Source organism: Homarus americanus, unplaced genomic scaffold (assembly GCF_018991925.1).
Source record: "Homarus americanus isolate GMGI-L3 unplaced genomic scaffold, GMGI_Hamer_2.0 scaffold40856, whole genome shotgun sequence".
Taxonomy (NCBI): domain Eukaryota; kingdom Metazoa; phylum Arthropoda; class Malacostraca; order Decapoda; family Nephropidae; genus Homarus; species Homarus americanus.
In genome coordinates this window covers 6,510,344-6,524,201 of record NW_024734615.1, presented here as the reverse complement: position 1 = coordinate 6,524,201, position 13,858 = coordinate 6,510,344, and the positions used below count along the sequence as shown (strand labels likewise).

Sequence of the window (13,858 nt, the reverse complement as noted above, 5' to 3'; positions counted from 1 at the left end):
ATATGTTATCTTTTGTGCAAAATATATGACGTGTATATTCTAAATATTCCTGGTCTTGCAAGGAATCCAGCAATGTCAATTATATTATCCTAACTTAGTTGAGGTATTATTTATTACTCTATCTTAAAATCTAGTGTTTTCACCCAAACATTTCTCAGAGAGGGAGGAGCCAGCGAGCGGGGAAGAGAGGGGGGAGGGGGGGGTTGAGTCCATTATTTGAATGGACATTAACCTGGCGACTGTATTTCTCTTAAATATTAATTGTGTGAGCATACCATCATAAAATTAAGATGTTATTTTTACTACAACATAGGTTTTGTGTCTGTATTGTGTAAGAAAAAGTGGAGTTTAGGAGTTGGCCCACATTTCAATTAATCCCATATGTTGTTATATATATATATATATATATATATATATATATATATATATATATATATATATATATATATATATATATATATATATATATATATATATATATATATATATATATATATATATATGCAAGTAAATCCAGGTATATGCTGATAACCACAAGGAAAGAAGAAAACACAAAGTTCCCATAGATTCCTCATAGATTCCCTGGATAATATTCCATTGCCCGTCTCGAAAGACGACTTCATCGAACTCATCAAACTATGTATTAAGGATTGTAAATTTGAATTTAATGGAGAATATTATGCTCAAAAATTTAGTATGGCAATGGGTAATCCACTCTCACCTGTATTAAGCAACCTATATATGGAATTCTTTGAAAAGAAACTATTAAGTAATATTTTACCACCTTCGGCAGTCTGGTATAGATATGTAAATGATGTATTATGTCTCTGGCCATGTAATGAGGACCTAAAAGCTTTCCTCCCACAACTTAATAACTTAGCCCCCTCGATCAAATTCACTGTGGAATTAGAGCATGACTGTAAATTGCCTTTCCTAGACTGTCTGATCCACAGAATAGGTAACACCTTTAAGTTCAGTATTTATAGGAAACCTACTCTATGTGTGTTCATACATTCATTATTATTCTGCCCAACATAATAGAGTCAAACAGTCAACATTTTCATTAATGTTTTTACGTGCTTTGAGAATTTGCAGCCCGGAATTCATTGATGAGGAATATAAATACCGTAGATCTTTCATAGACAAATGCCTTAACATTGCTAAGAAATCTTTCTATAGAACTGATCCCAAGCCCACCCATGACCATAAGAATCTCTTAGTGTAAGATTGTACCATCGTACGATATGTTTTCCCATGTTGAGATGGGGGCTTGTCTTTGGCAGCGCCCAGTTGCCAGTCACCAGCTGACGCTGTTAGAATAAAGTCTACAAAGAACGTAGTCTATGACTCCAACCTCTCACATGGCGCAGTGAGTAGGATATGTTGGGGCCCGACACGCCATTACAGCCCTGACAAGAACGCTGACATGGCCCCTACACGTCCACGATTCTCGACGCCCTCAAGGGGATGCCAGGGCTTCTCTACACCGGCGGGGAACACTACGCGCGCCCAGCAGCAGGCCATGAGTGCATTGATGGCTCAGATGGCGTCTCTAGTTGCTGGCGGTGGTCATGCTTCTATGCCGGTCATGAAGCCCTCAGCAGCTGTCGCACCAGAGAAGTGTGAGGCAGAAATGCCAGCAGCTGCGTTTAGGACATGTAGGCGGTCTATGGAGTCATGGGTGCTGTTGAACGGGTGGTCACAACTGGTGGCCACACTCCACATTCGCCTGAACTGCGTCCCTGCACTCCAAAGGGTGATTGACTCGAGATACCCCAGCGGTCAGTGGGAGCAGCTCTCGCCCAAAGAAGCCCTGGACGCCATCAGTGGAATGGTTCTTCAATCTTCAAACCAAGCTGTGAAATGGAACGAGTTGTTCAACAGCAAACAAGGTGAAGAGGAGCCTATGAAAAGGTATTTTCAACGATGCTTCGCAGAGGCAGTGGAGTGTGAATTTAAATGTCCCACCTGTGATAACGACCTCTCTGAGTACATTCTATTACGTAAAGTTATGGTGGGCCTGAGTAACCCAGTGTTGAAAAGGGAAATTTTCCAGGGGTACTCTAGTTATAATAGTGTTGAAGCGCTTAGAAACAAATGCATGTTATTTGAGGCAGCAGTGAGAGATGCTGGTGTATTGTGTCGTACGTCTGGCCAGGCAGTGGTGGGAACAGCCGCGGAGGCAGTGGCAGGTTGGTGATGACGTCACCGGTGAGTCCGAGGTAGCTGCCGCCCGACCTGGACACCCCAATTGCGCGCACTGTGGTAACTGCGGCATGTCACATGCCTCTGGTAAAAGTAACTGCCCTGCAAGTGGGGCTACATGTCGCAATTGCTGTAAGGTTGGTCACTTCAAAAGGTGTTGTAGGAGTAAGTCAGCCCTAAGTGCTCCTGTGGATGTGTCAGGCGCTGTTACAGTGGCAACAGCCCAGCTATCCCGCCACCCCAGGTTACAAGTGTTCGTGTCCCAGGCCGGGGGCAATTCCCCCGCCACCCCTGTGCTGGCTGTAGCTGACACGGGTGCTATGGTGTGTGTGGCAGGCGCATCCCTGCTCCGGGACATCGGTTTGTGTCCGGGGCAACTTCGGGCCCGTAATGGCCTAAGGGACGTGGCGAACAAACAGCTCAAGTGTCTGGGGTCCGCCCCCTGCCGCCTCGGTGTGGACGAGGGGTCCACCGTCCAGGAGGTCTACTTCGTGCAGACAGCCAAGGCCCTCTATCTGTCATTGGAGGCCTGCAAGTGCCTCAACTTGGTGCCTGTCGACTTCCCGCTCCATAGACGTGCTGTGGCTGCCGTGAGCGATGGAGGGGAGCGGCACACTGCCGACGATCTACCTCCGAACCCTTTACCTGAGAGCAGCCGTTTCCCGCCGAGGCCAGTTGAGATACCCTTGCCTCCTTTGGAGGAGAATGTGGCCAGGCTGGAGGCATGGCTACTCACGCACTTTTCGTCTACCGCATTCAACACCAGCAGGTCCCCACTGCCAGTCATGACTGGTCCCCCTCACCGTATCCACCTGACGCCCGGCACGACCCCCTACGCCTGTCACACACCCGCTCCCGTTCCGAAACACTGGGAAGCGGAGGTGAAGGACCAGTTGGAGGAGGACGTCAGGAGAGGCGTCATCCAGCCAGTGCCTGCTGGTGAGGCTACGGAGTGGTGCGCCAGGATGGTCGTGGTGGCCAAGAAAAACGGTCAGCCCAGGCGCACTGTGGACTTCCAACGCCTCAATGCAAGCTGTCTGAGGGAGACGCACCACACACCTGCACCATTCGACATGGTGTCTGGGGTGCCAGTGCACTCGTTCAAAACCGTCGCCGACGCCTTTTGGGGATTTCATCAAGTGGAGTTGGAGGAGGAGAGTAGACGCCTGACCACATTCATCACGCCGTGGGGCCGTTTTCGATACTGCAGGACGCCCATGGGACATTGCTCAGCGTCAGATGCTTACACCAAGAGGTTTGATGACGCTATTCAGGATGTGCCCCGCAAGTACAAGTGCGTGGATGACACTCTCCTCTATGACTCCAGTGTGAAGGGGGCGTTCTGGCACACTTACGATTTTCTGGAGAGAAGGAGAGAAGCCGAGTTTGTGGGTTTCCTCCTGGGGTGGGACCTCTACCAGCCCACTGCCCAACGTCTGTCAGCCATCAAGGACTTCCCCATGCCGGATCAGCCATCAATCACTGACATCAGGTCCTGGCATGGCTTGGTTAACCAGTTGGCTCCCTTCCTTGCCACTGCACCTGTGATGGAGCCCTTCCGTGAGCTCCTCAAGAAGCCAGTGGGCAAGCAGGTGTATTGGGACGACCAGCTGCGGCTCAAGTTTCGCCAGGCCCAGGACACCATCTGTCAGTTGGCCAGAGACGGCTTGGTGTACTACGACAAATCCAGGCCTCCGGCAGCTGTCACTGATTGGAGCAGGGAGGGCATCGGCTTCATCGTCCTGCAACAATACTGTGCCTGTGCCTCTCCAGAGACCCCCTTCTGCTGCAGAGGAGGGTGGCGGTTGGCTCTGTGTGGTAGCCGACATCTGAGCACGGCCGAGGCCGGTTATGCTGCAGTAGAAGGGGAGGCCCTGGCTGTGGTGTGGTGCCTGCGCAAGGTCAGGCTGTTCCTCCTTGGCTGCCCGAACCTCATTCTGGTGACGGACCACTGCCCCTTAGTTGGCTTGCTAGGGGACAGAGCCCTCACGGATGTGGCGAATCCGCGCCTGTTCAGGCTCAAGGAGAAGACCCTGCAGTACCGATTCACGGTCAAATACTTGCCAGGGAAGCGGAACTGTGCAGCTGATGCCCTATCCCGTTTCCCCTCCCTCAGGGCGGCGCCTGATGCGGAGGACATGGACCAAGAGGAGGACCTGTGCGCTGCAGTGTGTGCAGTCACAATCGCAGCACTGGATCAGGATGGGTGCATCACTATGGACGAAGACACAGTGTGCAAAGCGGCTGCGGACGACCCAGTGTACCAGATTCTAGTGTCGAGGGTGCTGGCGGGCGACTGGCACCCTCACAAGTCGCAGGAGGTGGCCTATCTGCACCCGTACTTCTCGGTGAGGGACAGGTTGGCTGTGGTCAGGGGTTTGGTCACCTACACCTTTGACCAGGGCTGCGTGCGCCTTGTCATCCCCGACTCCCTCTGCCACCGGGTCGCCGTTAACCTGCATGTGGGGCACCAGGGCCTCGACTCAATGCTCAGGCGGGCCCGGCAGTCTGTCTATTGGCCTGGCATGGAGGGTGACCTGCAGTATCATCGGTCCCGGTGTGCTGCTTGCGAGACCCACGCCCCTTCCCAGCCTCCGGAGTCGTTGGTTCTGACCCCAGCACCAGACTATCCCTTTCAACAAGTGGTGGCCGATTTGTTCCACCTGCAGGGCCGCACGTACCTAGCATATGCTAACTGACTGACAGGTTGGCTGGAGATCGCCCACTTCCCCAACGAGGCCACCTCTGGAAAAATCATCGCCAGTCTGCGGGCCTACTTCACGAGGTGGGGGGGTACCTGAGCAGATCTCCACGGATGGAGGTACCAACCTTGCCAGCCTTGAGATGACAGATTTCCTCAAGTCATGGGGGGTCGAGGTGCGCCTCTCGTCGGCCCACTTCCCCCAGTCCAATGGCAGGGCAGAGGCTGGGGTCAAAGCTGCCAAGAGGCTCCTCAGGGATAACACTGGGCCCGGGGGTAGCCTGGACTGCGATAGGACATCCCAGGCCCTCCTCCAGTACCTGAACACGCCTCTGCGGGGGGTGAACAAGTCGCCCGCCCAACTTGCCACCGGCCGCCAGCTCCGTGACGGCGTTCCCGTGGCCAGACAGCACTATAAGGTGGACCAGCACTGGCGGCGGGCACTTCGTATGAGGGAGGTGCGCTTGGCCGAAACCCAAGATGGGGTCTTGTCGCGGAGGGAGGTATCCCGCCAGCTGGCTCCCCTAGTCGTGGGCACGCAGGTGCGTGTGCAGGACACAGCTACCAAGCTCTGGGACAGGACAGGCATAGTGGTGGAAGCCCGCCCTCACAGGCAGTATGCCGTTAGGTTGAGTGGCAGTGGCAGGGTGTTCATCCGCAACAGACGCCACCTGCGAAACGGCTCCACACCTGTGCCTACTACTCCAGTGGTGCACCAAGCTGTGCCTCCTGGTCCCCCTTCTGCTGTGCCATCCGTACCCGCGCCCTCCTTCGCACCCACGGCCCCTCCCCAGTCGAGCGCGGCCAGGCCCAGGAGAGGCCGTAGGCCTCCGGGCTGGTTGACGGACTACGTGGTGTAGTGTATGTGATGTAAAATCAGTTTAGAGGGTTTTTTTTTTCCTTTGTTTGACTGGTTTTTCCTGCATTATTGTTGTTTTTATGAATGCATTGTTTTCCTTTTGTTAGTTCAAATGTGCATTGTCATTTCCTTTTAACTTGGGGGGGGAGATGTAAGATTGTACCATCGTACCATATGTTTTCCCATGTTGAGATGGGGGCTTGTCTTTGGCAGCGCCCGGTTGCCAGTCACCAGCTGACGCTGTTAGAATAAAGTCTACAAAGAAAGTGGTCTATGACTCCAACCTCTCACACTTAGTATTACCATTTCACAAAAATTTCTCTCAAATTCCTTTACAACTAAAAACCTGGAATGTCAATGTGGCATTTAAAAACTCATGCACTGTTAAACTAATGTTAATCAAGAACTCCCCCCAACAATACAAGTGGCTGCATTTATAAGGTTCTTTGCAAGGAATGTAATATGTTTTACTTATGCCAGACAGGTAAAGATTTTGTAACTAGACTTAAACAACATAAATATAGTGTTAGGACAGGCCAGGAATCCAATGCTCTGTTTGTTCATTTGAGGGATAATAAGCATTGCATTGACTGGGATAATGCCTCCTCAATATTACCTTGTAATTCAGTTGACAGTAATGGTATATACAAACTGGACAAATTTGTAATTAAGAAGATTTGTAACCAGGTGACAAGGTTGGGTCAACTTACACTCTGACCTGACTACCGACCGCTGCGGTGCTTTTTAAAGATTAGTAGGGTCTTTACCTAATAACTGACCATTGTGGACCTGATCTCACCCTCCTCTGTATATATACACCTTGTTTTGTAATTCTCCTTAGTCTGTACTCACCCCTGAAGATGTGAATTACACGAAAGCGCTGGGAACTTCGTGTTTATATATATATATATATATATATATATATATATATATATATATATATATATATATATATATATATATATATATATATATATATATATATATATATATATATATATATATATATATATATATATATATATATATATATATATATATATATATATATATATATATATATATATATATATATATATATATATATATATATATATATATATATATATATATATATATATATATATATATATATATATATATATATATATATATATATATATATATATATATATATATATATATATATATATATATACAGTCAACCCTCACTTTACGCGGTCCCACATTCCGCGTTTCCACGTTTACGCGGTGCCCTGCCAGAACCCAGGATGCTCACATTCCACGGTGGGTGTACCCCTTTACACGGTGAAGTATAATTTTTTTATTTAGCTCATAAAATTCATACAAATTATCCGGCCAGAATATAAAATACATTGCTGGAATTCTTACAATTTGATGATCATTTTGAATATAAACATCATAGATTTTGCATTAGACATACAAATTTTAGATAAAATGTTTACTCTTGAGTAAATATGTTATCTTTTGTGCAAAATATATGACGTTTATATTCAAAATATTCCTGGTCTTACAAGGAATCCAGCAATGTCAATTATATTATCCTAACTTTAATCTGAGGTATTATTTAATACAAAATGTTAAAATTTATTTTTTCACCCAACCTTTCTCTTGAAGGGAGGATTGGTGGGGGGTGGGGGGGAGGGTTGGGACTGACCACGCGGTTGGAAGAGGGGGAAAGGCAAGGTGGGGTACTTTGATTGACAGATAGTGTCGTGAAGAATATTTTTTTTTTTATTAACTGAAGATATTTGTTTTAGCTCATAAAATTCATACAAATTACCCGGCCAGAATATAATTTACATTGCTGGAATTCTAACAATTTTGTGATCATTTTGAATATAAACATCATATATTTTGCATTAGACATACAAATTTTAGATAAAATGTTTAATCTGAGTAAATATGTTATCTTTTGTGAAAAATATATGACATTTATATTCAAAATATTCCTGGTCTTACAAGGAATCCAGCAATGTCAATTATATTATCCTAACTTTAGTTTGAGTTATTATTTATTACTATACCTGGTTTTCCCCCAAAAATTTCTCAGAGAGGGAAGAGCCAGCAGTGTTGTGTGAGAAGAGGGGGAGGGAGTTGAGTCCATTATTTGAATGGACATTAACTTGGCGACTGTATTTCTCTATTTCTCTTAAGTATTAATTGTGTGCATGTACCATCATAAAATTAAGATGTTATTTTTACTAGAACATAGGTATTGTGTTGGAAAAAGTGGAGTTTGGGGGTCAGCTGGTCTCTATTTCATTTAATCCCATATGTTATGTTATTCACTTTATGCGTTTCTCACTTTCCGCGGTACCCTGTGGGTTACATTAACCTCGTAAAGTGAGGGTTGACTGTATATATATATATATATATATATATATATATATATATATATATATATATATATATATATATATATATATATATATATATATATATATATATATATATATATATATATATATATATATATATAGTTCGAGTTTTTAAGACCAAATTTTTAGGCAAAAAATTGGGGGTCGTCCTATACATGCGTAATTGTTTTGTTAGGTTGAACCCGTGCATGATGGGAAGGGCGAGGAGCAACTTTTAGCTTCAGACATGAAAAATATTTACCATTTACTCCCAGTAAACAATGGAAACGTAAAATATGTACCAATTAGTAATGAATAGTTGTGCAGTTCCTTCAGCAAATGAAGCTCGCCAACTTACAATAGGCTAAATTATCTTACGTGCTTTCAGTAGCCTGTGTTGAAGTTCTTAGCACAGGCTAACTTATCATATCATATACGGTATCACAGTTCTCATTGATCTACAAAAAATACCGGTAATAAAAACTTTTCGATATTTCACACTTAATATAATACCCGGTAATCTACTTCAACCTCCTATTGTTTACAATAATGCATGACGCACCACCAGCTGTTGCGTATCAGCTAGACGGTACACGTGTTTTTCGAATCGTTTTCAGTTAAAAAACTGTTACATCACATGTATATTTTACCTTAACTGTGCCTGAATGAATATATTCTCAGAAATAAATAGTAATTTTGCTGAAACGTGATGTATTTCAATGTAAAATAGGATAAAATACATGACGAAAACAAAAGACTTTACCTAAGCTTCCGATGTTCTTGAGATGTTACTCGTTTTCTTAATAGTTTTCGGTTAAAATACTGTTATATTACAATGATATTCTATTCATACTGTGCTTGATATAATACATTCACGGAAATGTAATATTTTTGCTGAAATTACGTACGTATTACAGTGGAAATTGGGATAAAATCATGACGAAAACAATGACTCGCTTTCTTTCGTTCAAAAGATGTTACCGTAATCACTTTTCGAATGATTTAGTTAAAAAACTGTTGTATTACAATAATATTCCCTCCTAATTGACTTGAATGGAAATATACAATATTTTTGTTGAAACTACCCGCGTTTCGGTGTAAAGTGTCGTAATAATAAATGGTAAACAATTTGCTTTCGGCACTCGGTGTTTCAGGCACGGCGAGCCTCAGTTCATAGGACGTAGAGTGTTTTTACTGAAGGTTTTATTGTTCCATTACCCTCAAAAACGTGGGTCGACCTATAAACGAGGGGGGTTATAGATGAGTATATACGGTATATATACGTGGATCACGCGCACCTACAGTGATTTACTTGTATATATATATATATATATATATATATATATATATATATATATATATATATATATATATATATATATATATATATATATATATATATATATATATCAAGATATAAGTGTGTTTTTTAATACTGTCCTGATTGTCCCTCATTTCTTTGACATTTCTATACCTGTTGACCTCTGCCCCGCACAAAATTAAGAAATTAATATTGATGATACAGTATATTGATATATCAGATTTTGTTAAATTTCTGGAATTCCCATAGGTGTTACAAAAACTTATCCCATGGTTGCTAAGATGTCGTGGACAAATTGTGGCAGTGGACGCCTCCTCCGACCAACAAGAACATGAGCAGACAAACTACGCTGAGGTATCTGAGCTAGAGAAAAAAATTCATCTGCATTCTCTCAGGAATTATGCTTATCAACCATCACCCAGCAGTATAATGCTACCGGTAAGTACTTCACAAATTGAGTATCTCATTAAATTCATACTGTGCAGTTATAAATGAGGTGCTACCATATTTTTCGGCTTAAAAGACGCACTTTTTATGACAAAAATCTACCTCGAAAATTACCATGCGTCTTCCAGGATGCTAGTTGATGAGTTGTAGCAGACATTTTTGAAATCAGCCCCTTACAAAGACTGTTACCTCATTACAGTACTTAACAATTACAAGTATTCTCTATACAGTACTATAAAACTATTGATTTAACTAATATTGTTGATATATGGCAAAAAAAAAATATTAATAAACCCTTGCTGCTGTGTGGTTTGTTTACTAATGGCAGTGGTGCGGCAGCGCCATCTATTGAAGAATTGCTAAAGGTTGTCTGCTGGTTTCAAATGCAGGAATGTTTGTTTCTTTATATGTAGGCTCTCATATTTGGACACCTATTTACAGTAGGCTCTCATATTTGGATACCCATTTAGACTGTAAAAACCCCACAAAATTAAAATCTTCCAAATTTAAATACAACTTCGTCATCCAAGTAAAAACACACACACACAACAACATTGGCTGTCCTTATGTTTTAACTTTATTACCACTGGTGGGTAGAATTTTTTTTAATTCAGAAACATTAATTAAAATATATATGAACAGTAAATAAGTGTTGCTTTCATATTCTTATGTAGAGTAATGATGATATGTGCTCACTTACATACGCGATCTCACTTTTTTTTTACCCTTAATTGTTAGCTACTTCCATTGTTCCATTTATTAACATTAAATAACATTACTTAAAACAACCATACTAATTTTACTACAGCTACAACCAGGGTCTTATTTTCTTCAGTTTTATATGTAGAACCAATCAGTCACTGGTTTTGTAAACAACAAAAACAATGACGTGTTTTAATATTTTTCATATTATTAATGAATTGTATTGTTCAATTTGCACACATAAACAATAATTCAATCAAAAAGAAATTCAGAAACATTAATTAAAACATATACGAACAGTAAATAGGTGTTGCTTTCATAATCTTATGTAGAGTAATGATATGTTTACACGTGCGCACTTACATACACGATCTCACTTTTTTTTACCCTTAATTGTTAGCTACTTCCATTGTTCCATTTATAACATTAAATAACATTACTTAAAACAACCATATTAATTTTTCAACATTAATTTTAATACAGCTACAATGGAGGACTTATTTTCTTCAGTTTTATAATTATGTAGAACCAATCAGCCACTGGTTTTGCAAAAAACGAGTTGTTTTTTTACTTTTATTTTGTTTTTAAATAATGATTTTTTGTTTTATACAGACGTTGATATACATGTTTACATTTGCTTACCTTCTACTGTTGGAAAATATTTCCCGTCATTGTCATACCGACAAAAACAAAAGAAAGAATGTAAACACTACAGTCCCTTAGATGTGGAGGTGACCAGGTGTATAAAATGAGTGCTGTATTAAAGATTTCACCTTCTTATACAGATTTTTTTTAAATTTCTGAAAATGACGACTGATAAGCAGTTCTAAGTGATGATATTCAAAGAGATGTGTGTCTAATGGTAGACCCTGCTGCTATGTGACTAAGTCCCAGGTTGATGATCTGACTTTCTGCAGGGTCTCAATTGTTTCTCTTACTTTGACAAGACAACATACATACAGGTATATTGCTTCTCACTCTTGATATTTTTTTTCATTTTTGTATTTCTTTATTATTATTATTATTATTATTATTATTATTATTATTATTATTATTATTATTACATTTTCGCCCCCTAGGCCCCAATGTGGGTCAGTGACCTGTGCCCAGGTGGGCTAAATCCCGTAATTTTTTTTTTTTAGAATTTCATTTCTAAAATCAGGGTGCGTCTTCCACGATGCAGCGTCTTCCAAGCCGAAAAAAGAAAATATATATATATATATATATATATATATATATATATATATATATATATATATATATATATATATATATATATATATATATATATATATATATATATATATATATATATATATATATATATTACTACTGCACTTCAACATCTAAAGTCTTAAGTGTATAACCAGGTGGTGGTGGTCATGATGCATTCATATGTGTGTTTGCAGTTTTCTTGCATCATTTTTTCATTGTTTAAACATTTTTATTAAAACATAAAGTTGCAGACCTAAAATTAATTACGTATAGCATTTAACACTTTCAGGATAATGATAGCAACTTGTGGTCATTACCCAATGGGGGAATAAAAATAATATATATAACATTATGAATCCTACTATAAACTGAGCTACACCACCAAAGCTCAAGGGTTTACCTCATCCTTGCCACTAAAACTTCCTTAACATTCACTATATTCACTACCGTATATCACGGCCTATAAGACGAAATTTGAACATTAAAAAAATCTGCCCAAAGTTAGGGGGTCGTCTAAACCACCAAGTTTAAAATTCTTACCTCTTAAATATTGTGGTTTAGTGTGTCAAGAGTGGTGATGAAAACATCGTAAGCCACTCACAAGGTCTTACCACTAATTATTTTATACTGAAACTTACGTCTGGCAAGCTGGATTCAAATTAAGATTACCGGTATATTAAAATAATAAAAATGTATTATAAACCTGTCTAACATACCGTAAAAGAGATTTATACCCCTGTAATAAACACAGCTATCATCACACACCCCTCCCCACGCCCCCCCCATTTGCCAGTGAGGAGACAAGAAAGGGAAAGTGACCCGAGATTGGGCTATTTTTAGCCGTGGAGGTGGTCAGTAATGCATACCGGTATCGGTATATTTACTCATAATAATATTTATCTCCTATAAATAATTGATTTAAATTTTATTTTTTTACAAAGAATATTCAGTAAATGAGTGCGTTAATTCTTGAAACTATCAACAGTTAATTACAGACGCTTAAGTGACGTCACTAGTGTTTACACTACACCAGCCGGTAACATTTGATGCCATTACTTGAAATGAATTGGCCTTATTTTAAGTAACTATAAATAAATACAAAAATTAAAGAAAAAGATCAAAAGTGAGAAATAATATACTGTATGTATGTTGTGTTGTCAAAGTAAGAGGAACAATTGAAACTGCAATTCGGTAAATCTATTTCAAGTAAATGGAAAATAAGCAAACATGTTATTTACCAAGACGCTTCCCTCTGGCTCAGGGTGAGATGGAGGGGAGATAAGGCTATTTATAGCTCGTCTGAAGTGGCCAGTACCCTAATGCACCATAAATAATTCATTGAACATTCATTTTTTGTACATAGTATATTCAGTATATATATATATATATATATATATATATATATATATATATATATATATATATATATATATATATATATATATATATATTTGTGTAATAAATGTATGTAGTAAGTACATACTGGTAACCTTTTTCACTCAAATCCTAATGAAACACCACAATTAGAATACGGTGGTTGCTGTTGAACCACATGTTGTATAAATAGTCGGAACACAGCCACACCACCGAGACGAGGGAACACTCCCACCACCGATCGTCTCGTGTGAAGCAAGCGTATAAATGAAAGAAAATACTTGCAGTGTGTTTAATATGTTACAGTATATTATAAATAAACAAATAAACAAATAAATCAGTAAATCCATTTCAAGTAAATGGAAAAATTTTACTCGATACCGACATTAGTTCCAGTTATCGGTAAATAGCAGACGCTTCAGTGACATCACTAGTGTTTACACTACACCAGCGGGTATAATTTGATGACATTACTTGAAGTGAATTGGCCTTATTTTAAAAAATCAAGGATGGTTGGTAAAGGACTACTGAGTCAGTGGGTAAGTGTCACATTTGGGGTACTGGTCTTATACAGCAAATAGAGCTCAAAAGCTACTTTTTAAATGGAAATTTGGGGGGGGCGTCTTATGCACCCCGCCGCCTTATAGGCCGTG

The 13,858-nt window shown here is 40.6% G+C and overlaps 1 protein-coding gene across 2 annotated transcripts in view; it reads left to right on the top strand.

The window, feature by feature from the left end:
* The window catches only part of LOC121870402 (tripartite motif-containing protein 2-like), a 90,451-nt gene that overhangs the window by 61,683 nt on the left and 14,910 nt on the right, over positions 1–13,858 (top strand). For both annotated transcript variants that reach the window (XM_042372236.1, XM_042372235.1), the window contains one exon: positions 9,717–9,905. In XM_042372236.1, coding sequence (XP_042228170.1) covers positions 9,717–9,905 — 189 coding nt within the window. The remainder of the gene's footprint in view (positions 1–9,716; positions 9,906–13,858) is intronic.